Source organism: Cervus elaphus, chromosome 18, assembly GCF_910594005.1.
Source record: "Cervus elaphus chromosome 18, mCerEla1.1, whole genome shotgun sequence".
NCBI lineage: Eukaryota > Metazoa > Chordata > Mammalia > Artiodactyla > Cervidae > Cervus > Cervus elaphus.
The window spans coordinates 92,106,349-92,132,888 of record NC_057832.1 but is presented as its reverse complement, the minus strand read 5'-3'; the positions used below and the strand labels follow the sequence as shown (position 1 = coordinate 92,132,888).

Below are 26,540 nucleotides of genomic sequence, written 5' to 3'. Positions count from 1 at the left end.
CATGTCCACCCTTCCCACTTCTTCTACCCACCCACATGCACACACACACACACACCCCTCACACACAAAAATATCTTCATCTGTGTAATCTCTACATCTAAATGTTTAACGTTTGATTATAAAAATGAACATTTTTGAGGATATTCTTTTTTCTCCTAAAACCCTTCTGTTGAAAGATTTTTGTTTTAATGTGAAAGTTGAAGGCAAACACTGCAATGTCTACACATTCAAAGAGAATCTTACCCCTTATGGTATATTAGACATTTGTTTTTCTAAGTCTAAAATAATTCATTACGTCAAGAAGACTATTGCTGAGGTCTAAGGACAAAGGGCACTAACATTGTACAAAACAAAGATGGTTAAAAATCTAAAATATGTGGAATTTGCTTTGAAGGATAAAAGAGTAAAAATATGAACTGCCCTAAAAAGGAATGATTGTACGTTTATCAAACACTCAGCTTCGTTTAGGCATTTCATTAAGCCATTTATTGCTTCAAATGTGTCACCATGAACATTTTAATATACACTCCACAGCAGTAAGGCCTCCATTTTCACCACCTATAAACTGTGAACCCACATTCGGATTTTTCTTAGGCCACCAACTGTTACATGAGTTTTGTACAACAAAGATTCTGAATGTGTATAATACCAAAAATGCTCATATACCCCTTGATGTAAATGTCACAAAGAATTATTAATAGTTGGCCACATTTTTTTTTTCAATGAGGTAGTTCCATGTTTGGCCCATTATATAGATCTCAGATATTAACAGGTTCCACCCATTACTAAATAATTGCACAAAATTTTGGTTTACTTCTTTATACACGCTTCAAAATATTCAACGTTTGAGCTTAAAATTTGTCAAAATGTTTTTCTGAGTGATTTGGTCAAGTGGAATTCACACACTGGAAGGGACGAGCTATAGCAGCTGGAAACAGGGATGTTCCTGACTCTGACAAGAACTTTCTCTTAAAATAAGGCTGCACGTAAGGCTTCTTCCTTGAACCAATTCCTATAAAACCGTGAGTTTAGAAAAGTCATTATGTATAAGATTAAACAATACCACTGAGCATCCCCAGGCAACATGCTAATAAGCTAGTTGAATACTACATTATATATTATTTCTTTAGGGTTTATAAAATCTCCATGAAAATACTGAGTATCATAAAATCATGAGTACCCACAAACGAACCTAACTTAGTTTTACGGGCTGTCCAGTTATAAAATCAGACTGCAGCAGTTCAGAACTGTGGAATCTCGAAGCTGGAAGAGACCTTGAAAATTCCCTATCTGATCCATACCCTTTTGGGTAGCATTGCATAGATTTTACAGTTTTCTACATAAGTTCTAAGAGGCTCATAAGTGGTTTTAATTAAAACATAAATCTGATGGGCCCAGTACATTTCAATATAAAAGAAATATGACATAATAAGTATTTCTAAAGTTTTAAGGATTTTTCTACCGACCAGACTCAATATTATACCTTAAATAAAACTTCCACTATGCAAAATTTCTAGTGTAAATAGCACCTATAGAATAAAACTTTCAGGATTGCTTACAGACATCCTGAAGCTGACCCTGGTTTAATAAGGGCCAGAGTGATTAAAGAAGTGAATTAACTGGCATACCAACATGTGGTAAAAGCAGAAAGAGAACTGAATTTTAAGCTCCAATCCAAGGGGTCTCTCTACTTCACTTTGGCCACAGTGCCTCAAGTCAAAACAACTGTAATCATTATTTTATTTAGTCTGCTGTAATTAGACTTCTTTCATGTCCCTTAGACTGAAGGAAAAGCCAGGGAGATGTTCTAGAAAAATACATTTGCATTTCAAATTTACATAAAAATGTCTTTTCCTTATTTTTGTATCACAATTCCAAGCATTATTAAAGACATAACAGATTACGCAGCATTCTGTGTCCTGGGCCTCTGTCCTTTTGAGATTATGAAAACTGGAAGTTAGTTGGAATTAAGAAATTTTCATTATTAAATGTGTAAAGTATAAATACAAGTAATTTTTTAAAAACTTTATTTTAACACCTAATACAATTCCAATTTTAAGGATTACTTGCACAAAAAAATAAACACATTTGGTATAAAAATGTTATCACTTTGACACCCTTTCCCCTCAGCCCTCCCACCCCCACCCTCATGAACTGCACTCTGTCTGGATGCAGAAACATATAAGGACTAATGGCCCAGATTCATTTTTACCTACAGGAGTTTCTGTTTATGTACCCAGGTACTCTAGAGGACATCAGCCCACTTTATCACATGAACCATTTCCTTCAGCCCGCTGAATTTAGTTTCACAAAGAAACAAAGCTTATTATAAAGGCATTTAAAAAACCATTATCTTTTTAGAAGCACTTTTTTTTTTTGCAACCATTTATATACAGTGTTACATAACAGCTCTGGAGTACAGTACATGCAGCAGAACATACCTGTTGAATATAAAATACTTTTCTTAAAATCTTCATCGTTGGAATTCTTTGAAGTCTACATTATAGAATGCCCATTACTTGGAGAAAATGGTTGAGGAGTACAAATGTCTGCATACGTTGGCCACTGAAATAATCCAAGGCTAACTGGAATAATATTTGGAGCACACCAGGAGTGCATAAATAATTTACTTACATTATTAAAATACAACCCATAAAATTTAAGTTCAAGATCTTATAGGATTGTCTATGTAAATCCTTTAAGTGGTTGCCTGGAAATGCACTGCTTCTTCTTTTTTTAAAGTCCTATATAAAATGTTGAAGTTTTTTCCATCCACAAACGAAATGGCCTCCCTTATTTGTGCCGACTGCCTCTCCTCTTCATGGCAGCGGTGCACTGTGGACAGTACCATTTTCCTTTGGGGGCTTCTGTCAATCCAACACATCCATAATGGAACCATTCTATGGGGCACTAGAATGCAAAAATGCCAGTAGTTTTTAGTAAAAGATTAGGAAGTATGTTAAAACATGCCCAGCAGATTAAATATGCATAATTAGATTGATGGAAACAGAACTTAGACATCTAGGAGATGGTTTTATAGCTCATTTAGTCCAACTGGTAGGGTTCAGAGATGAGGAAATGGAGACATAAAAAGTTACACGTCTTCGTTAACTCTGAGCTTCATGTAATCTACTCCCATAATCTTAAAATAATGAACACAAATCATTAATTTTTGTTAAGCTGGAGAGTATGTGGATACCAACTCACAAGAACAAGAAGTAAAGATGGGTCTCTCACATAGCAGGTAAATGTATTTTAAAGATTTTGTTTAATACTCGGCCTTATTTATTTCCTCATAAAGTAGAAAAACCTACTTGGAATTAAAGGCGTAAGGATTTCCCTGGCTTTCCTTTTTTGGCATTTATCTATTTCTAGATGTGCAGAGGAAAAGAATTCCACTGTGCAATATATTAAGTGGTTCTATACTTTGACAGAAAATCTTAGCACTCCAAAGAGCACAAAATGAGAGGGATCAGAGAGAGTGTAATGCAGTATTCATAGAAATCTCATTCGTTTTTTCCACCAAGCACCCCAGAAGACAGTTTACAATGTCTTCTTGGGGCGGTTTCGCAGTCATCGTGAACAGCCCACAAGTGGGTCTACAGAGGGAGGTGGAAGGAGAGCCTTTTCTCTGTGAACCATGTCATGGGGAGCTGGAAGTCTGGGAGGTACACACTTCTGCGTGTCAGCCCTGATCAACCTTCAGATTGTTTTAAAATTTGTAAACTCTTATTGTCAACCTTAGGATCCTGACATTATTGATCTGCCCTTTAGAATTCAGGCTTCTGTCACTTCTCTGGAGGAAAAGATGGACAAAAGGGAGCTGAGCAGCGTGACAGTAAGAAGGGAGTGGAAATTACTAGACAAAAATATTCTCAGTATTCAAGAAAAACATATCTCTAACCCAAAATAAGCTTCAAGGAAAATAAATAGGAATTCCTTTCTTCCAAACCTTATTCTTTAATATCAGAAATGGCTCTTATTGGCTGACACCTGCAGAGAACAGCAGAAAATATACCCTAATGGGCAGACAATCAGCCACATCAGAGCCCTCACCTTTGCATCATTTCTCCTGAAAGAAAGTATTGTTCTAAAGTTCCAATTCTTCATTGTGATAAGAGAACCAAACCCTAGCAGACACAAAATTCTTTGGCAAAAGGGGAAAAGGGTGTTTCTAATTTTCATACAACCTGATGCCTTTTGAGAAATGTAATCTGCACATAAAACCATAAAATTATCTTTAAAAAAGTTAAAATAGGGAACACATTAAGGGACACTATCTTATTTGGGGGAGGAATATTCCAGCCTTAATATAATTAGCATAACTGCAAACCTGTTTCCTTAGACTGAGAGACACACTAAACAAAAAATATACATTCCAGTAATAACGTGAGACCTGTTTTTTCGCTCCTAAGTAGAAAAATTTAATACTTACATCTTGGTTATCACAGCCCACCATCTCACCATAGGATACCTAGTTAAAAGAAAATTAAATATTTTTATTATGACTATATAACAAGCACCTAAATTCAAATAATTGTTTATGATACTATAAAGAAAATAGAGGGAAATACACAATATACAACTGAATTAAGAAACGAGGCATGTAGCTTTATATAGTTTATCGGGTTTTTTTTCTGAAAGATTTTTGGGTTGTACAGAATAAAACAGAAATTACATGCTTTTTGAAAGTCACTTGTTCTATAAACTACCTTGACAAAGGAGTCAATTTTTTGAGTGGTTCCTTTAATAAAGATTTTAAGTTTCTTTCTTGGTTATTGACATAAAGTTTGGGCTTTTTTTTTTCACTTTTTCTTGGGTTATGTTAGGTCATATATAGTTTTGCAGTCAGTAGTCCATTTTATTGAAACTTTTAAATTATGTTTTATTACATGTCATTTCTCGTTTTTCTTTTTGCTGTTCATCACTAGCTGGAGAGTATGTGGATACCAACTCACAAGGACAAGAAGTAAGATGGGTCTCTCACATAGCAGCTAAATGTATTTTAGATTTTGTTTAATACTCAGCCTTATTTATGTCCTCATAAGGTAGAACAACCTACCTGTAATTAAAGACATAAGGACTTCCCTGGCTTTCCTTTTTTGGTATTTATCTATTTCTAGATGTGCAGAGGAAAAGAATTCCACTGTGCAATATATTAAGTGGTTCTATACTCTGACAGAAAATCTTAGCACTCCGAAGAGCACAAAATGAGAGGGATCAGAGAGTGCGACACAGTATTCATAGAAATCTCATTCATCATTTCCACCAAGCATCCCAGAAGACAGTTTACAATGGTCTTCTTGGGACGGTTTTGCAGTCATCATGAACATGTCTTTTTATCAGAAGCAGGAGGAGGATATAATAAAAAACCAAAGGTATTTTACTGGAGTAAAAAGAACACTAAAAAAATGAAACAGGTCTTTTCCTATTTTATTCAGATTATGCTTTTATAGACATGTCAGACTTTTACCTGATTACAAATGCAGTATCGTGGTTCATTTGGGTCATAAGTCCAATCAACCTGACTGTTGGAATCAGATTCTGGTACTACTGTTGTTTGTTGGGAAATTTCCTGTACAACAGTTGAGGATGAAGAACATGATGATAAGGAGGAAGAGGAGGAAGAAGATGATGACTGTTGGCTTGAAGACTTGTTGTTGTTTCTGAAAAAGCAGTATCAGTTTTATTTTTCAGCATCCAGAAGAACTTAATTGAGAATAACTTCTAATTAATGGCATGAAATGAAATAACAGTAAACATAGAAAATACTCTTTAACCCTCAAGCCATCTGATAAATGGATTTAAAAGCACAACCGTTTAGAGCAAAAAGAGTAACATTTTCCATAATAGCTTATTTTTGTTTCAGATTTTCTTGTCTTCTGGAAAACAAAGATATCCAAAGGAAATTCTTTTAAAACACTTCAAAGTTTTTAGAATAAACTTTTAATCTGTCACTTCTTACCACTGATTTAAACAGTAGGCAATAATTTTAAGAATTAGTTGTGGCTTCCATACAGACATTCTTTGTATTTTTTAGCAAACTGAATACTCTTGATCAGAATCAAAAATACAAATACACCTAAGCATTTAATGAAAATGATAACCATCAACTGATATGGGAATATTCACCTGTGTAGAACATGAAGCAGAGTGTGTTAAAATTCACAAGAAATTCACCATTATACATATGCTATTAAGTTTTTAAAATATGAAACTTTATCATCAGCAGTTATGATAAATTTGGGTCACTGAATGAATTTTTAACATATTTAGCACTTTTGTGGTAATTCTACATTGATCACTCTTTTAGAGATTCATCCACAGAAAGCACAGGAACACAGAAAATAGATCATTTACTGACAGAAAATGTATTTAAAAATAAATTGATACAATTATGATATAATTCTTTTGGACTAGCAATTGAACTTTCATTATATATGAAGACCTAACACATGCAGGTACTTTGGAAAGATGGTGCCAAATGCTATTAAGTTTTCATATGTGTGCTAAGTCATTTCAGTCGTGTCTGATTCTTTATGACCCTATGGACTGTAGCCCGCCAGGCTCCTCTGTCCGTGGGCTTCTCCAGGCAAGAATACTGGAGTGGATAGCCATGCCCTCCTCCAGGGGATCTTCTGGAACCAGGGATTGAACCCACGCGTCTCTTATGTCTCTTGCACTGGCAGGCAGGTTCTTTACCACTAGCGCCACCTGCGAAGCCCCTTTCACATGTATAAGTTCATACAATCATGCTAAGAATCATATCTACAAAATCTAGCAATATTTTCATAATTTCAATTTAGGAGACATAATACCAAGGACAAAGACAAATTGTTTTTAATTAAAATGAAGACCAGAAAACACATGATGGAATAAGGGGTTACAAGTTAGAAAAGGTTTCATTAAATGGTTTATCTTAATGAACAAAAGAAAGTAATGAGAGGTCATCTATTAATAACCCCAATTTAAGACTTTAGAAAAATTAAGGTTTCTTAGAACTTTTTAAGGACTTTACCTCTTTCAATGTAAGTCAGTGTGAAGGAAATGTCATGTTGTCTTCCCACCTCCCCAGAGTTCATCCTGACCCATTATATATATATGCGTGCGTGCGTGCGTGTGTGTGTGTCTGCGTGTGTGTGTGTGTGTGTGTGTGTGTGTGCTGAGTCGTGCCTGACTCTTTGTGACCCCATAGCTATAGTCTGCCAGGCTCCTCTGTCCACGGGATTTCCCAGGCAAGAATACTGGAGTGGGTTGCATTTACAACTCCAGTGGATCTTTCTCCCGACCCAGGGATTGAACCCAGGTCTCCTGTTTGGCAGGCAGATTCTTTACCACTGAGCCATTTGGGAAGCTGCCTCTGTTTACTACACGGAAGTCCAGCTGGATGCTAGGTAGTCTGCACACTCAGTAAAGGTATGAACTACTCTAACAATAAAACTTACTTGCTCTTTCTCCCACTCCTTGAGTCAGCTGTTGATGAGCTGGCGTTCTGTGTTAATGTAGTCATGAGCGCTGACGATGAAGGATAGCCAGCGGCTTCCCGGGGCATGGAAAACTCTTTTCCCAGCTGAAAGTCATTATTCTTAAATGCTTCATAACTGGCCTTTAAACTTGATGTTCTTCGTCCCTCTTTCATCTTAAAAAAGGCAGTCACTGATATTATTAATACATATAAATATGCATATTTTCTTTTGTCTTACTATTTACAGCATTATTTTGGCTTATCTAATATTATTTTGTTTTAAACCATTATGTTCATCATTGTAATTTAAGGTATTTTACATAAAGATTTAGGATCAGTTTTTACCCAGTTATGAGGTTAACTTACAGGATGGGTAACTCAATTTGGAATATAGATAGCCAGCACAGATGTGAACAAACTCAAGGCAACCTAAGTTCTGAGGCTACAGAGAAAGCCCTGGAACTGGAAGAAAGAATAAAGTATTGTCCCAGCAGGAGCTGTGACTTAAGTCAGGAAAATGTGTGTCCTAAGCAATTACTCTGAGAAGCGATCTATACAAGATTGTATGAATCTATTTTTTAGTTTTCACTATCAAATTTCTGCATATTTATTTCTTTAAACATCAGCTATCATAAAACTAGGATTAAAAATGAAACTATACAATGCAAGAAAACTCTTTTTGTTCACATCAAGTTATTTCTACTAGAGTCTGCCAAGGATTCAGACAAAACTTAACATTCTGTTTCCAAACCTTTTCTTTTTTACCTGAGCTGTAGCTTGAACTGCTTGAGCTGCTGCCATGGTAATTGCCCCTGCACCAGTTCCTGAAGATAAGGAGCCAATATTATAGGATGCCAGAGGTTGGGAGGAATTCACATTGTAAGCGTTGTTGGAAGCGGCCGTGGAATTATTATTTCGACAACCTGTGTAGAGTTAAAGAAGGAATGAAAATGGTTAGACAGAACAAAATGTTAGTAATCTTAAAGCATATTATTTCTCAACACAGATATAATCATTAAATTTAAAATTTCACGTCACATTTTTTTCTTCTTTCTTCTTATGGTAGACTCTACCCAGGTAAAGAATCTGTATAATTAACCTTAAATGCTGTCATTCCCCTTTATTTTAATAAAAACCAAAAAAAGAAAACAATCACATTTAAGATAATAAACTTACCTAGAGTATTTTCCTTAGAGGCATCTGATGTTAAGGTAGATAAAAGAGCTTCAGATTTAAACTTCTTTTCAGGTAAATGATCTGTTGTCGTATGGTGAGAGGTTGGGTTATATTTCCTTTCTGAATATAAATAAAGAATTCATGTGTTTTTAAATTTTAGAGAACTATGGGCAAGGCATAATACATTCATCTGGTTATAAACCAAAACAACACTATGTTTTCTGAGAAGACAAAAGAAACAGAACTCTTTGTGCCACATGTCTTATTAACAGCTGACTGCTCAGACATTTCAAAAACTTCAGTAGCAAAGCAGTGAAGTAAGCCATGATGCATAGTGGTTTCATATATAACATGAGAGAACTTTTCTTCAAAACATTACCTACAATTTAAAATATTTTTCAATCAACCTTTCTTTCGTATCAAATTGATTTGTCAAAAAAAGGCATCAATACAGTCAATCTAGTCAGCTAGCATCTGACTAAACCACTCATTTACTCACTAACTCAACCATTTGAGACTTTATTGTAAGCCAACAGTAGGCTAAGCGCTTGAGAAAGGATGAAAAAGAACACTCCGTAGAGAGAGTCAGGTTATTTGTATCTAGAGAGCATACACTGCTGTTAGTACCACACATTCTTCCTTTGAGAAAGCCAGGGAAAACAGACTACCTGTTCCCAAATTAAATATGCTCTTCCCAAATGAAGAAGATAAATCTGCCAGTAGTTGCAATGAAAAACTGTATCTCACAAGATAAAAGAAAGGGGAGGATATCTGTTTCTCAATTGGTTGTGCAGAGCTAATGAAAGAGAATATATAGATGATACAATGAATTTGTAATTGTTTTTAAGATTTTAGCTCTCCTAAATCAAACTTACTCTCCACTGGAGTATGTGAGTGAGCATGGTGATTGTTCACTGGCTGTGAAGGAGTGTCTAATTCCAGAGATCCTAAAAAAAAAAAAAACACACAAAAAATGAGAGAGAAGCACAGAGATACACTGCCATGAGATGTCACCACAGAACTTTACACATCAATCAACTACAGGACTGTGGACCCTTAACCAGCAGAGGACCAGCAAGCTCTGATGCCTATGCCTGTACCATTTTAGTCAAACACATTAGAGGGTCATCACTGCCAATTTTACCCTGCGCCAATCTCATCCTCTTTCTAAACAATAAGTAATCCATTTTTTAACATTCACCTTTAAGTACAAAATGGGTCATGGCATGCTAATGTCTGGTTAAGGAATTCACCACATTTGGTATCACATAAGCAGACGAATGGATGTTATTATTTCATCACTGATGAGACCTGAAAAACAACCTAGCATTAACTGAGTTGAAGACCTTTTAATGGGAGATCCTAAAGTATCAGGCGATGGGACATTACTATAGGAAAGAAAATTCTTTGATAGTTAAAATGATATAGAATGTAAAGACTTCTAAAAGAAGTTAGGGATTTTGCTTGTGAAAAGTGATACATAGAATCTCAACCTCCAAGCTTTAAAATACTTTTAAAGAAATGTCCTCAGTTTATCTTGGTCCCTTCAGATGAAATTATGGCAGGGCACAGGGTGGAGCAGTTTTCATAACTTGATCTGAAGACTTTCATATGTTTGTGTCCTTACAGAGGACACAACCTCCTTCATTAACCTCCCTGAGGTACTGAATAGGCATGGATTTACTGCTACTCACAGCTATTATCAGCATTTCAAGAAAATAAAACATTTTGTCTCAAGATACTTATCACCCTCAGATAGGATTCCCCTGGAATGAAAGTATCACAAATAAATTAGATAATCATCTAAAGTGATGGACCTATTTTTGAATATAAAAATGCAACTATTGTACCAAGATGGATTCATGTGTGGTTGCTGCCCTAGCTGACCTGTAAAGAGTATATGAATAGACATATGTAACCTAACACTCTAAAGAAACCTTTCATCCATGTGTAGAAACAGGTATATGTTCTTGCTACTGAAATGCACCAAGAAAAGAGATGCCTGAACCTTTAGTTAAATTATACTAGAAATCGGCCATAATACTGACTTGATTCAACTAACATTTAGTGAGTGCCTACTCAGGGCTTACCATGGCACCATCTGCTTTTATGGACACTGTCTATTTAGGTTGGAAGAGCTAAATTTGTTCAAGAAACAGAGCTCATGTCTCCATTTTGGGGAAATCTCCTGAGTTAAACCCTAGGAATGATAAGAGTAAATAACAGCAGGAGATCAAGTCCAAACAGTCCAACTGCTGGGGACCAAGTGATCCCACCCAGGTGCCTCTCTCCACCACGGAGCAGGATCTGAGAAGTCTCTGCAGAACCAGCATCTCCTCGGTGATGTGCACATGCATTGCAGAGAAACATGAAAACGGCTTCTTACTGGAAGAGAAGTTTAGGAAAGCCTTCTTCAAGAAAAAGAGGAGGCGCTGAAGAACTCATTAAAATCTTTCTTAGTAACACAATTGAGGCAAAGCTTTAAGGCAGTTCTTAAGAACAAAAAATAACCACTTTCCTCAACATTTAAGTGCCTAAACAACCCATGTAATGCCAGATGACTGACTTGTTTCTAAGATGGTTGCATTTCTTTAAATCTTTGCTCCTACCATTCATCTTACTGGCATATGTACATTATCAAAAAAAGAAAATGATTTAATATGTTATCATCATACAGAGTGAGTGGATGATATATAATTTCTCCAAGTATCCATAACCCAAACAGTCCAACTGCTGGGTACCAAGTGATCCCACCCAGGTGCCACCATCCACCTAGAAGCAGGATCTGAGAAGTCTCTGTGGAACCAGTGTCTCCTTGGTGATGTGCACATGTATTGTCCAATGGTGATGGAAAATTGTAAATTTTACTTACGCCTCTCTAATATCTCTGTAATCCCAGCATTATCAGCTTCCAGTTCCATTTTAAATTTAGCCAGTTCCTGATCCAGCTTTCTCAAGTGTCGATCTACCTGTTTCAAAGAAGATCAAAGATAACTACCATATTTGGGGACAATATTAAAGTGTCAGTTTAATGACGAAGCCTAAATCTTTACTTCTTTTAGTGCATCTGCTTTGAATCCTTGAGCAACTCAATTAACCTACACTACAGGTGTTTATTCTATAAAATGAGGTTGCTAGGCTAAATACCTCCCAAGTCTCCTTGTATAAATTTTAAGAAACCAGAATGGCAATTTGTCAGAAAATGTTTGGAGGAAGTAGGCTATGAAACATAAGCAAAGATGAGGGGTGGGTGGCACAGGAAACTTTTCATATATGCCCTGGGATTACTTTCAGCCTAATCTCCTCCTCCTTTTAATAAGACCATCCACACTGCCAGACCATAGTAACTGTTACTTATGTAAGGAATGAAAGATCCTCAGTCTACAAACAAAGAACCTCCTATACTTTACACATACATTTCTCTAAGGCAGGAAAGCAGACCATTATACTTGTAAACATTTATGTAAAGGGTTGGAACAAAAGGGGTTTTTAGCCAGAAAGCTCCATTCCACAAAAATCTTGGTCTAAATGGTTTTATTGAAATACCGTCGTACTCGGTTAAGGTGGCAAAATTGTATATTCTCATTCACCTAGAAATCTTTGGACTGATTTCCAAAGATTTTATAATACGTCAAACTAGCAACAAGTCTTCATGTATTTTTTTAAGCTTAATATTAAATATCTTGATACTTTTTCAAATTTACTGCTTTGAAGTCAAACCAAAAAAAAAAAAAAAAAAAACCAAAGTCTTGAAAAATATTCATGTCATATTATTAGCAATACCTTTTTTCCAAATTCTAATGTCCCTCTTAATCACTGTCATAATTAAGAGTAACTTTCTTACAAATATCAAAATGTCTCCAATACATCAGAGGGCAAAAAAAATAGGTAAAACTTTCAATGAAATAACATGTATCTAAGTGTGGGGGTAGGGAAGAAGAATACCAAGAGACAATCTGCGGGTGTTTGGTGCATTAAAAGGACTATGTTTTCCAGTCCTTCCTCAAATCTTTTGAGGTAGGCTAGTAATGTCTCCATTTCATAAGTGAAGAAACTAGGCTCAGAAAGGTTAAGCAACACCTGCAAATTCAATAGCTAATGCATTACAGAAACAAGACTTAACTCTGATCTGTTTGTAATAAATTGTGCTTCACTGTTTATACCTAACATTGCCTTCTGAATTTCCACATGCAGGAGCCAATTTCTTAACTGAAAGTAATACAATTCAAATAGAAAAAACACAAAAATATTGTCTTATTATTTATATTTTGTATATTAACAGCAATCATTGGGATGCTGGTTTGTGACTTTTCAATAATTCAAAGCTAAATTTTCCTTCCATCTTCACACACATGTTATTTTTCAGAGCTTGGTAACAGCTGTTAATTACAATATTTAAAATCCTATAGGGTCATATATTATAGACACATGCTCCTATTCAAAGAACCTGCAGGTAACTGAGCATCCTTTAATGGAACCACCCTTTCAATAGTAAAGTGTTGAACACAGACCTCTTCTTCAAGAATATCTCTTACATTGTCAAAATTTAATCTCAAGGGAAATCAGAAAAAATACTCATGCTTAAATTCCAAGTCTACTTAATGCGATGAAAACACTCCACCACTTTTCTCACCTACGACTATACTACTAATAAATACTGAGTTCCTTTGTGTGCATGGCGCTGGGTAAATGGACAATACCTGAAGAAGGAGAGACTCCCTGCCTTCACAGGAATTAACACTTAACTGACAAATCAAGATTTACGTAAGATTTTTAACATAGTGATATAAACAAATAAATAAAGTCTCCTAGATGTAACAAAAAGAAAACAAAGGGTCAGAAGTCACACATAAAGAAAAAACATAATGTTGGGATCTTGTAAGCATAAAGGAGCTATGAATAAATTGGTGAAGAATGGACTGTCTTCAAATAGGTGGAAGGAAGGCGTAATAATTAAAGAACTAAAGAATGTATAGAGACACAAAGACAAAAAGCATTTTTGTCACAGGTGTAGACAGTATAGAGAGGTGAGGCCCACATAGGTGTAGACAATACAGAAGACAAGTGTTAGCATTTCAGTTGGAAGGGTGGGATTGGGGTGAAATGAAGAAAGGACACATACCTCCCTAACCCATTCCATCTCTGCTTTTAAGAGCCACTTAATTATATTAAAGACAGTACTAGTAAGGTTTATTATACCTGAAAATATGGAAATAACGATGGAATTCCCAATATTAGATAGCTCAGAAAAAGCAATGGGACCCAAAGAATTAATAACGCAAAAAACCAAATTCATAATTAAAAGAAAGACAGAAAAGCCTCAACCACACCATGATGGGGAGTTTTGTAAGATAGCTTCCAATCATGACCTACCTCCTGGTGGATTAAAAAAGACTATGAACTGACTACTATTATAAGCAATTATCAGACGATGAGAATTCTTTTTATTTGATTCACCACTGCTGTACTAAATCAAATTTGAAGCTGGAAAGGAAGCAGATCACAAGATTTAACTTTAGCTGTAAAGCACCAGAATATTTAAAACAGTATTGAACAGTCATAGCAAGAGTTGAACTGAACGTGACTGAAAGCTATTACTACCTATTGGGTTGGTCAAAAAGTTCATTTCAGGTTTTCCTGTATCACCGTTTGGAAATATCCAAACAAACATTGTGGCCAAACCCACACATGACTCTGAACAGGTAAAGCACCAATCCGAGCTGATCACCATAACAGGTGTGAGGCAAATCAGAATCTAAGTTATTCCATCTTAGCCATAAGATGGCTAAGATTGATTTACAGTCGTAAACAGGGTACCTGAGCCAATTGAGAAACTTTCCATTAACCATAGGTTTCTAACACGAGGCTGACCACAAAGCCTAATTATTGATTTGTTCCCCAGTAAATGTCAATAAACGATAGCCACAGACGTTTCCTTATTCTACAACCCTAAATCATATCTTACAACCCCAAAGCATAGCCTCTTTAAATGCACTATCCTTCTGACCTTTTCAGAGACAAAGGAAATTCTGTCAAGATTATTTTTCAACATATTTAAGTTCACAAAAACATTTAAGTCACACTTGGCCTCTGCATGAAACAAACAAATCCTCAGCCTTTAATTATTTTTGCATAGAGCTGTAATCTTTTAGCCTTTCTCTCTTGTCTCTCCCAGTTTTCCAATATTCAAATTTCAAAATGTGTCACCTGATGGACTCAAACTGAACTAAATATAGCTTCTTAAAAGTCTTTCCATGATTTTACGGCTTCCAACACTGACAGATTCTGAAAGTTAGATGCTGAGCTGCCCCTTCCCAATGAGCACTCAGTCTACAATGTTCTAAGTTGAAAACCATGGCAATAAGAGAGAAATTTCTATTCATGAAGAGATCGCGTAATAGTGAATAAGGAGGGTAAACTGCGGAAGAAAGGAAATGATGGCAAATTATTTCTCTGATGATCAATCAGGAAAATGATTCTGCACATTCTGAATTATATTTAAACTGGATAAAAATTTGATCCATCTTTAGGGTGAATCAAATACTTAAGGCCTTAGCACATAAACTACATCTAATCATTCTCCTAAAAGACAATAAGGATAGGAGACAAATCAAAAGGTCAAGCTCACATAATATATTTCCTTAATTAGAGTATCAGATGAGGAATTCTCAAATTTATAGGTAAAATGTGGGCCTGAAATATAATCATCTGAGGAATAAACCAGGATATAAAAAAGGAGCAAGTTCAAGGGTATTTAGCAATGTAAGAGGCTGCTAAAACCATTCAGGCATTCACAAAAAGCTCAAGCTTTATCACAGTATATATAAATCACCTTTATTAGGTATTGTAATCTAACACGGCCTTATGACAGTGACATCTGGCTGAGGAACACAAAAAAGTGTTTAATGACTATGAGTATCAGGATTCTAGAAGGAAATTGTTTTAATAAGATAGTTTTTTTTTTTTTTTTGGTCTGTTAGTCAAATTTCACTAAGCCTACTTAAAGTCTTCATTTGTTTCAATAAACGTCTAATTTCAAAATTTCTTCATTTGTGGATATTTATGTGGTCTCTTTTGTTTTTCCTTAATAAATGAGGTAGTATAGTGCTGGTCACAGGAATAAAAAAATTTACTACTGGTTTTAAAAGTAAATAGACTATTTTAATGGAAAAGAATACAATTAAATACTGTGCTATAGAAAACATTGAGAGGCAATATCAAACACAATTAACTATACTCAAATGCTGTATCTTAAAATCTGTAAAAATAATACCTGCTTACTTTACACTGTCATAATAATAATATGCTTAGGCAAAGCCATACATACAATCTTCTCTAAAGTGTATTCCATGCCTCAGTTTAAAATCCCTCACTGGCCTCCCACTGCCCTGAAACTAAGAACACTGCTCCACTGGCTTTAAGCCCTGCGAGTGCTGGGTTCTGCGTGTCCCTCTCACACCACTCTTCTTCTTTTTCATGACACACCACCCACACTGGCCTCGGTCCTGGTTTAATCTGTCAGAGCCTTTTCCACCTAAGACACTGCACTTGGTCCATCATCTGCTTGAAATGTTCTTCCTTAAGCTTGTCACATAGCTGGTTCTTCCAAGTACTACCTCAGAGGTCACCTCCTTAGGACTATGCTTATCCTGATGAGCAGACTCTTCATAGCCTCCCCTGGTTATTCACTCTTTCCCCTTCTTTCCACAATGTTTATTCCTTTATAGCACTTCGCAAAGTCTCCAATAATTTTTATGTAATAGTTTGCCCTATTCACTGCCCAACTATATCATTACTGCCCATTCTGCACCAGTGACCACTCATATCTGGACATCTATGAATATTTGCTGAATGAATGAAAGTTATACTCTCCCACTATGTAGAACTTACAGACAGAAGTACCACTGTTTATTTGGTAAAGGATCTATAAATAAAAATCATTGTATTTTGACACTTATACTATATCCTGTCCACTCACCTCTGCAGCACAGAGTACTCTAACATTCCATATGCTAAATGCGATAGGAATTTAATGAAAGTGCATAATTGATTTTTAACATTTTAATAATTATTTATTCATGAGAAATGATGTTAGTGACAGAAGTAAAACAAGAAGCTAAGAGCTAACTCTTAATACGATGACTTCCAGGGCCTAGCAATTCTCAGATAAGATGAAGAGACTCAGAGGAGACGTTTGGACTTGAAGAATAATTATGGTATAATTGCTAAAACCAAGTGTTCACGTGGAAAAGTAATGGAAAAATGTTTCTCAGCTTGGGTGGTGAGCCGGGGGTGGGGAGGAGAGGAAAACTGGCATTTGACAGAACAATGCTTTACGGTGTGGCGTTTGGTCTCATCAACCTCTGGAGCTGGGGATGAAGATGAGGGGAAATTACCTCTACAAGAGAACCAAGAGAACAGGGTAACAAGCAATAAAGGTCAAGGACAGACCCCTTCCCAACACCAACCACCCTGAGCAATACCCAAGGAGACTGAGAAAGGCCACGAAGGTGGGAGGATGATGAATTAACATAAAATCTCAAGAAGGATGGCTTATTTTTTTTTTTTTTTTTTTTGAAGGATGGCTTATATAACAAGGATACCATGGTCACCTGGACTAGCACTCGAGTATTTAATGAGACGCAAGGAGAAAGAAGGGGGGGAAGTAAATGAAAGGAGAGGAGAGAGAAAGGAAGGGACAGACGCAGGAGAGAGTAAAGACAAAAGGCAGTCTTAGAAATAAATCATGAGGGAATGGGGGAAAAACAGGTTTAACTTGGCAGAGCTGAAAGGGATGCAGTGGCTTCAGGAAAGTAGAAAACTCTGTTAGAGAAATGAGATGAAGCGAGTTTATTAAAGAGTGAGGGTCTACTATCTGCCAAGCCATGAGGTGGGTGGGTGTGGGGTGTGTGTGTGAGTGTGTGTGTGTGTGTAGATAGATACAGGTAAGATATAGAGACAGTTCAGTTCAGTTCAGTCGCTCAGTCGCGTCCGACTCTTTGCAACCCCATGAATCGCAGCATGCCAGGCCTCCCTGTCCATCACCAACTCCCGGAGTTGACTCAAACTCATGCCCATCGAGTCGATGATGCCATCCAGCCATCTCATCCTCTGTCGTCCCCTTCTCCTCCTGCCCCCAGTCCCTCCCAGCATCAGGGTCTTTTCCAATGAGTCAACTCTTCCCATGAGGTGGCCAAAGTACTGGAGTTTCAGCTTCAGCATCAGTCCTTCCAATGAACCCCCAGGACTGATCTCCTTCAGGATGGACTGGCTGGATCTCCTTGCAGTCCAAGGGACTCTCAAGAGTCTTCTCCAACACCACAGTTCAAAAGCATCAATTCTTCAGTGCTCAGCTTTCTTTACAGTCCAACTCTCACATCCATACCTGACCACTGTAAAAACCATAGCCTTGACCAGACGGACCTTTGTTGGCAAAGTAATGTCTCTGCTTTTTAATATGTTATCTAGGTTGGTCATAACTTTCCTTCCAAGGAGTAAGCGTCTTTTAATTTCATGGCTGCAGTCACCATCCGCAGTGATTTTGGAGCCCCAAAAAATAAAGTTTGACACTGTTTCCACTGTCTCCTCATCTATTTCCCATGAGGTGATGGGACCAGATGCCATCATCTTAGTTTTCTGAATGTTAAGCTATAAGCCAACTTTTTCACTCTCCTCTTTCACTTTCATCAAGAGGCTTTTTAGTTCCTCTTCACTCTCAGCCATAAGGGTGGTGTCATCTGCATATCTGAGGTTATTGATATTTCTTCCGGCAATCTTGATTCCAGCTTGTGCTTCTTCCAGCCCAGCGTTTCTCATGATGTACTCTGCATATAAGTTAAATAAGCTGGGTGACAATATACAGCCTTGACGTACTCCTTTTCCTATTTAGAACCAGTCTGTTGTTCAATGCCCAGTTCTAACTGTTGCTTCCTGACCTGCATACAGGTTTCTCAAGAGGCAGGTCAGGTGGTCTGGTATTCCCATCTCTTTCAGAATTTTCCACAGTTTATTGTGATCCACACAGTCGAAGGCTTTGGCATAGTCAATAAAGCAGAAATAGATGTTTTTCTGGAACTCTCTTGCTTTTTCGATGATCCAGCAGATATTGGCAATTTGATCTCTGGTTCCTCTGCCTTTTCTAAAACCAGCTTGAACATTTAGATATATGTATATATGTATACAGATGTACCTGTATCTGTCTCTGTATTTCTATCTCTCTCTGTTGAAAGAGAGAAAGAAAGTCAGAGAGCGATTGATCCAATCATCCTGGAAGGCACAAATCAATACTGTGATTTTACAGATAAGGAAACTGAAGTTCCAGGATTATGTCACTTTTCCAAATTCTTGCTGTCAGTGAAGTAGCTGAATTCACATCTGCATGAGTCCATTACAGGTCCTTGGTTTTTAACACATTCATTACATTGCATTCACTTTGTTACATCACTTTTTATTACTTCAATCTCTAGCCTAAATAATCCATCTCCCTCATAAAACTCCTAACTTTTATTTTCATTCTATGTTTTTCCATGACTTCTGAGTGAAATGCTTTCCCCTCAATACTATGCTGAATCCAGGCGCCTGAGGCTCTATATAAATTCTGTTCAAAACTCATCTCATACCCTCTAAGAAGCCAACAGTAACTCCGCTTGATTTAGTTCAATCTTTACCAGATCCCCTTAATATCCAAATGTATTCATCTTTATTTGTTAACATGTTTCTATAACAGGCTCTCCATTTTACTGTGGGCATGTCTTCCCAAGTAGGTAATAGGCACCTTGAGGACAGGAGCATTTATAACATTTACTCTCCATTCCTCCACTGTACCTACATAAAACTCCATTACACCAAGTACAGGGTCGGTGAACAATGAGGTTTGTAAACAAGAAATGGATACACACACATTTAAAAAGCATATGTTTGTTATATATACTTTTTCTAAATGCATGAAATACTTTTAATAAGGGTGTAAAAGTAGTAAAATAAAATAGAAATGAAAGATTAGAACCAAAGAGCTATATGATTTATAAGGCAGGTAGTTTCTAAATAAAGATTGACAACTAGTTACTATATGTGAGGAAGAATGATACTAAACAAATTAGCCTTGTATTCAAATATAAATGTCTTTCTCTATGTTTATAGACTTAATTCAAGACCAAAACAATTAAGAACTTTATTTGGGTTTCATTCCACCATAAATCAAGCCACCAGCCGACTCTACCTGTCTTTAGGCAGCATCTTTCATGAAACTGTTTTTAGAGTAACTATATGAACAAAAGAGCCTACGTCTTTACAGCCATTAAAATATTTTCACTATATAAAAGCAATTAACCATTTTCTGTGGCTTTACACAACATATGCTTTCCAGTATAGCACTCACAATGCATAGCATATGGGGTATGTACCTTTTATCTGTGTCTTGCTCACCAATGACACCTATATTAACATGTACCCGTTCAATAAAAAAACTGTACCCAGACAAGACTACAAAAATAAGATATGAATCAATATGCTAAAGCAAATCAAAAGGGAGCATTTGTCTCCAGCTTTAACTTGCTTTGAGGCAGAACCAAAAAAGAGCATTTCCTAAAACATAAACTTTGGGAGATGCTGTATGTTTAAAAAAAAAAAAAAAGACTATAATTATAGCAACCTGAGAAATAGTGCATATATCTATCTTCTTAGTGATTTCAATCATTAAGAAGTGCTGCCGCTACTGTTAAAAAAAGAAAAAAAAATTTTAAAGTTTACTTAATCTTGTATTTCCCAGTTTTGCCACCTGTGCCAGTTTTTGAGTACTACCTACTGGTTATCACTTAATAGACAGTTGATCTATCTATTAACAGATTCAAATAAGTCCCTTCTTCATTTTAATCAGACTACCAAGAACTGTCAGCACAATCCCCTTAGGTGTGTTCTGCCACAGAAACAATCTCATTTATCACGCAAGTAAACACACTACCTTAAGATAAAAATCAGTAAATAAAGTTAAACACCTATTTTAATACAAAAAAAGCCTAACATCAGCTACAATCTTACAGTGACGTAGATATGGCTAAATGTAAGGTTCTTCATTTACTGACTGTGGACTTTCTCTCGTCCACAAAGAAACCAAAAAGTGGACAGTAAACTCTGAAGTTAAATGGGATCACAAGAGCAATAATTCAGTTGAGTCTGTCCTTCCTATTACATTTAAGTCAACACCATTTAAAACATAATCCATAATTCAAATAGTTATGACTATTAATTTTTACTTACCAAGTCATATATCTGGTTTGCCAACTGAACCTTCTCATCTGCATCTTCCAAAGCTTTATAGTAATCCTGAATAAAAACATTCACGTTTTAGGAACAAATTAATGATTTAAAAATCTGTGTATCCAGGACCTGTAACTGCATTTTCATTATCATGGCTTGTTATCACTGTCAGTCATTACAGGGCTTCCCTGGTGGCTCAGATGTTAAAGAATCAACCTGCAATGAGGGAGACCCAGGTTCAGTCCTTGCATTGGGATGATCCCCTGGAAAAGAGAATAGTTACCTACTCCATTATCCTTGCTTGGAGAATCCCATGGACAGAGGAACCTGGTCGACAGTCCATGGGGTTCTAAAGAGTCAGACATGACTGAGTGACTAAGCATTCAGGAACACACATTATACAAGAGCCATAAAAATCCAGTTAGGGACAGGGTGGGGATGGGATAGGATTAGAAATTTTAGACAACAACCAAGGATTAAAGGAAGATGTTTAGAATTCCTAGACAAGAGATAGCCAAAAAACACCATCCAAGTCTAGCTATACTAGTAAAAATTATGTGAACCAATGATTAATTCTTTTTCTTTAAAAATAAATGTTATTTAGGATTCATCTAATTTGTAAAGAATATTTACACTCCTCCATTTTTAAACTTTATTATAAGCAACTACTGAAAGTTGTTTATGACCTGCATATCCATTGTCTTCAGTTGTTCTGTAACTCTCATTTTAAGCTAGGTATCAATTCTCCCCAATATAAAGCAAACTACTTTTTCTTAAGTTCTATGAATTTCCATGAAGTGTCAAAGAGTTTTTAGGGTATATCCAAGCTGTGCTACACCAAAAACCTAGTAGGAAAAAGGGATGATGAATGACTTTAGGATGTATATGTGTGATGTCTATACTCACACACACTTGGGCCTCCAGGTATCCTGCAAGTCAGGGTTAATTCTATAAAAGATTCTCAAGTTTTTGTTCCTAACAGAAATAATATTCCCTCCATCTGGTAAATAAATAACACAAGTAGTTTCCAAATTTCTTTCTCAGTTGATTCTTGAAAAATTCTATGAAGGTTAGGGGTAAGGGAGCCATTATTACTGAGATATTAAAGGACATGTCCCACGTCACAAAGTCAAACTGCAGAGTCATGACCAAACCCAGGGCTTGTAAACAGTTCTTCCAATAAGTCCCCAAATTAACTAGATCATATCTTTAAAGCAAACCTTGAGAGGAGAGCTGCTACCCATTCTAATCTGGAAGGGAGCTGTAGGTACTACAAAACTTGTCAGGATTCTGTTCTCCTATGATTCCACCAACCTAGGTACTTAGCAATATATGAAATACGCTTCAAGGTTGCTAATTTTCATCCCAGTCTATTGCCCAAATTGGAAGACACTATATTGAGTTGGTCAAAAAGGTCATTTGAGTTTTTCCATAACATTTTATGGAAAACTGAATGAGCTTTTTGGCTGACCCAACAGATCTTAAGACAAGGGAACTTTAATTACCTGTAACTAGAACAAAACAAATTAAAACAAAAAAAATTTACTTTTTCAATGGTTTTGTAACTCTCTAATTAGTCACTAATTATTGAAATACTTTTCTAAATTACCAAAATGCTTCAATGTTTAAAAGTTCCTACACCTGAAGCTCTAAAATGTAATGAATCATTTTTAATTTTGTAAGTCATGTTAAAATTCTAAAGAGCTATTGATAACTTTCCCTTATTTTGATATCCCCCAAACTATTTAATATTAAAATATCTTCCTCAGCTGCGCTGTGCTGAGTTGCTTAGTCATATCCAATTTTTAACTGCTGAAAGTCGTGTTCAGTCTTTTGTGACCCTGTAGACTGTAGCCTGCCAGGCTCCTCTGTCCACGAAGTTTTTCAGGCTAGAATACTGGAGCAGGTTGCCATTTCCTATTGCAGGGGATCTCCCTGACCCAGGATGAAGTCCGAGTCTCTTAAGTCTCCTGCACGGGCAGGTGGATTCTTTACCACCGTGCCTCCTGGGAATCCCCTATCCTCCTCGGAGAGTTTCAGTATTTACAGATAAATCATCCAGAGTGTTGGACACACCTTTTTGATGGATGCCATTTGTTCTTCTCGCCACTCTGGCTTATTTTTCTTTGCATTCATGAAGAATTCACTGACTCTTTGTTCTAGCTGATCCATTGCATCTAGGACATAATAAAAACATTTCATACTTAGATGACCAAACTCATATACTGAATATACATGCTTTGATGTGAAGAAAGATATGATATGAAAATATCTGACTACATACACTCTTTCACTTGGTCTGTAACTTAAATATGTCACATTCTAATAAAATAAATAAATAAACATATCTTAATTATCTTTGTAAAGAAAAGTTATAACTTTCCCTGCTGACAATTTATTTTTGCAATTTATTTTGTAAAATATCTGATCACATACATTTTTTTACTTGGTCTGTAATTTAAATGTCATGTTGTAATAATATAAATATGCTTTATGTAATAATAAATACATGTTATACACTAATATAAATGTACTATAAATATATACTCTAATAATATAAGTATACTTTATAAATATATTTATAAATGTAATATAATTTACTAATTACCTTAGTAAAAGTTATAATTTTCCCCTAATGAAAATTTATTTTTGTAACTCCAAAACTGTTCCCGATAGTCAAAGTAGTCAGCAAATGTAGACAGATTCCATCCCATAGTTGTTGACTAGTACAGGCTTGGAGTTCACAAACTAATGGTATTAAGTCAGGCAGATGTGCCCAAACACAATTTCTTATTGAAAGTACTACTAGATAATCCTCACTTTTCTTTCAATAAGAAAATGTGATAAAAAGGTTTTAACCTTTTGCTATATACCATTAAGCACCACATATAAATATTATTTATCTGAGTTAAGTTTTTTCTGAAATGTGTGCTAAGAACAGTCATTTCTATGCTAAAAGAGGAAAAATAAAAGGGATTTTGTTGCTGTGTAAATTGAGGAAAACTTTTTACTATATTGTTTGGGAGATCTGCAGTACATAATAGTGCACCTCTTACCTTACAAAGAGGTATCTTTTGTTAACTCATAATACCTATTAAATTTAGACAATTCTAATTATTGTAAAAAATGCAAGTTTAAAAAAAACTCTGATTTATACAACCAAGTCGAAATTGTTAGAGAACTTAACATTTGTGATATAAAGTACAAAATAACAACTACCCTTTATTGAATGCCCACTTAGTATCAGGTAATAAACATTTTAATTTATGTGTATTTCTTTTAATCCTCAAGACAGTAAAAATCCCTCAGAAGTGGTAATGTGGTCAAGGCCAATGAATTAAGCCAGTAAAGCCCTAAAATGAACTCAGATCTACCTGATGACTATGCTCCATCCTGTAGAAAATCCTACTTTAGCAAATATTTAGTATTTCAATTACATTAAAAGGAATTTTGTGAGCAAGGTGAAGAAATACAGAATTCAGACTTCTACACCAAAATGTGAACAGGTGACTTCCATGATGTATCACCTTGCATTATGTACCACATAAAACCAACAGGAGGCTGAGAAAAGAACAGTCATGATCAATGGGTATGGAAGTGTGTGCAGCAGTGGGAGAGAAGTGCGGGGACAGGTTCTTATCGACCTCAAGAATCCCACTCTGGAATATTCTGTGCTCTGATTGCTTTCCCTGATACTCCTTTCCTGCCTATCACACCCCCAAAACCCAGATCTTCCCCTAACCATACTTTTCTAAGAAAATCTGTCAGCACAAGAAATTTACCTCAATCCTAATTCTATGTATGGTCTAAACACAGCCAGAACACATGGGATCAAGAAATGTCTTCTGCAGGAACAGCCCTCAAACAGTTAAGGAGTACGTACACTTCTCCAAACCGAAAGGAGTGACACACAGCCAACAAAGTACACTGGATTATACATTTTAATTACGTATCACATAATTCACTTCACATTCCTAATTTTTAATATAGTATCTCTACAAGACAGCTGGATCAGCTGTATTATACTCATTTCACAAAGGGACAAGGTGTGTGAGGTTCTTTCACAGCATGATGGACTACAAGGGTACTGAGCACTGTTTTTGTGTTTCAAAATTCTGCCTTGTATTTACCATGTTACCTCTAAAGTTATTTATTCTTACTCTCTCTAAATCAAAAACATGATCATATAAATACTGCTCTGTGAAACAGCAAGGTTATTTTAGGGGAAAAGTATGCAGACTACCAAGCTATAACCGAAAGAAAAATAAAAAATTTTGCTACAGCAGACAAGAAGCTTTACTGTAAAATTTTATTTCCTTTCCCATTTTGACTGATAAACTATCATACTGTTCGACTGTTGAGAATGCATCCTTTATCGTGTAACTTTTCAAATGAGACATTCCAAGTTCACCACGATCTCTAAAGAACTACATAACCTGTGCTTCTATGTGTTGTCCGCTCTTGAATTTTGCCTAGCATGAACTTTAACAAAAATATAAATGCTGAAATCTATGTTCTACACATAAAGTCTCAAGTCAAAATCTTCGCAACATTTATGCCGATGTGCACTAAATCGTATCTACATTCTCAAAGAAAGTACAGAAACTTTTATTGCACAGTCCCAAATTCGAGAAAGGAGCATATATGCTCTAATGCCACCTTCTCTTGTAAAAGTCAGGAGAAAAGTAGTGTGGTAGACAGAAGAGGCAAGATTTGGCATTGCCAGTTCTTTTTGACAACTCCTTCTGTACTAGCGAATGAGCCGGAGGAGAGCCAAACAGCAGAGCCGCTGACGTCGATGGCACGTAAGTCTGTCACTGAACGCGCGCAGCGAACAAGGGCAAACGCGCCGACTTACTCTGCACCTGCAGGTCCATCTCGCGCATCTCGGTGAAGCGGTCCCTCAGGTCCATTGGAAGCTGCTCAATCACTGTCAAAGGGAGAGTCCGTCAGAGGGGCGGGGCCAACGGCGAAAATACGCGCTTACGTCACTGCGTGAGTGCGTGCGTCGAGGGGGGTCGAAAGAGCCCGCAGCCCACAACGAGGCTGCCAGTTACCGTGAGAAAGAAACATCCCCCTCCTCCCCCTCCCTCCCGCCATCCCGCCAGCCGGTCTACTCCCGCCCTCACCCGCCCGCAGGCAGCCCGGACGGGCCAGCCAGTGCCGCCCACTCACTTTCCAGATAGTCCTCTAGGTACAACATCGCGGCCCTTAGAGCTGGGGGAGCGAGGGGGTCCAGGGGCTTATTTGTGTCACTCGCTGTCGCCGGAGTTTTGTCCCTTCCAATATGGCGCCTCCGCTAGCAGCACCCGCTCGGCTCCGGCGGAAAAAAAAAAAAAAGAAAAAAAAAAAGCACTTTGGCGCCTGACGGCGCTTGCCTCACTGCCGCCCGGGGCGGTCATTGGCTGGCTGAATCAATGACGTAAACCGACTGGACCCCGCCCCCGCGCCCTTGTGGGAAGTGTAGTTTTAGTCCCTCCCCGACAAGCTTGAACTTGCTGGCAGTTCTCCACGTGGAAACTACAAAAACCAGGCGCCGGTGCGAGCCGTGCGCAGCAGAATCTGAAATGCGGTGCCGCTATTTATTTGTTGATTTTTGCACGGGGCATGACGGGAGTTGTATGCTCCTGCAGAACACAACTGG

The 26,540-nt window shown here is 36.8% G+C and overlaps 1 protein-coding gene across 1 annotated transcript; it reads right to left on the bottom strand.

Moving 5' to 3' along the window:
• Positions 1-459: 459 nt before the first annotated feature.
• Positions 460-26,231, bottom strand: ING3 (inhibitor of growth family member 3). Its single transcript, XM_043872165.1, has 12 exons — positions 26,072-26,231; positions 25,755-25,826; positions 22,973-23,073; positions 20,897-20,962; positions 11,514-11,610; positions 9,517-9,588; positions 8,642-8,761; positions 8,231-8,388; positions 7,446-7,639; positions 5,474-5,666; positions 4,436-4,474; positions 460-2,910 (listed from the first exon to the last, which is right to left on the bottom strand). Exons 1-12 carry the CDS (start codon positions 26,097-26,099, stop codon positions 2,794-2,796), a joined length of 1,257 nt encoding a protein of 418 aa, XP_043728100.1. The 5' UTR covers positions 26,100-26,231; the 3' UTR covers positions 460-2,793.
• Positions 26,232-26,540: the final 309 nt, after the last annotated feature.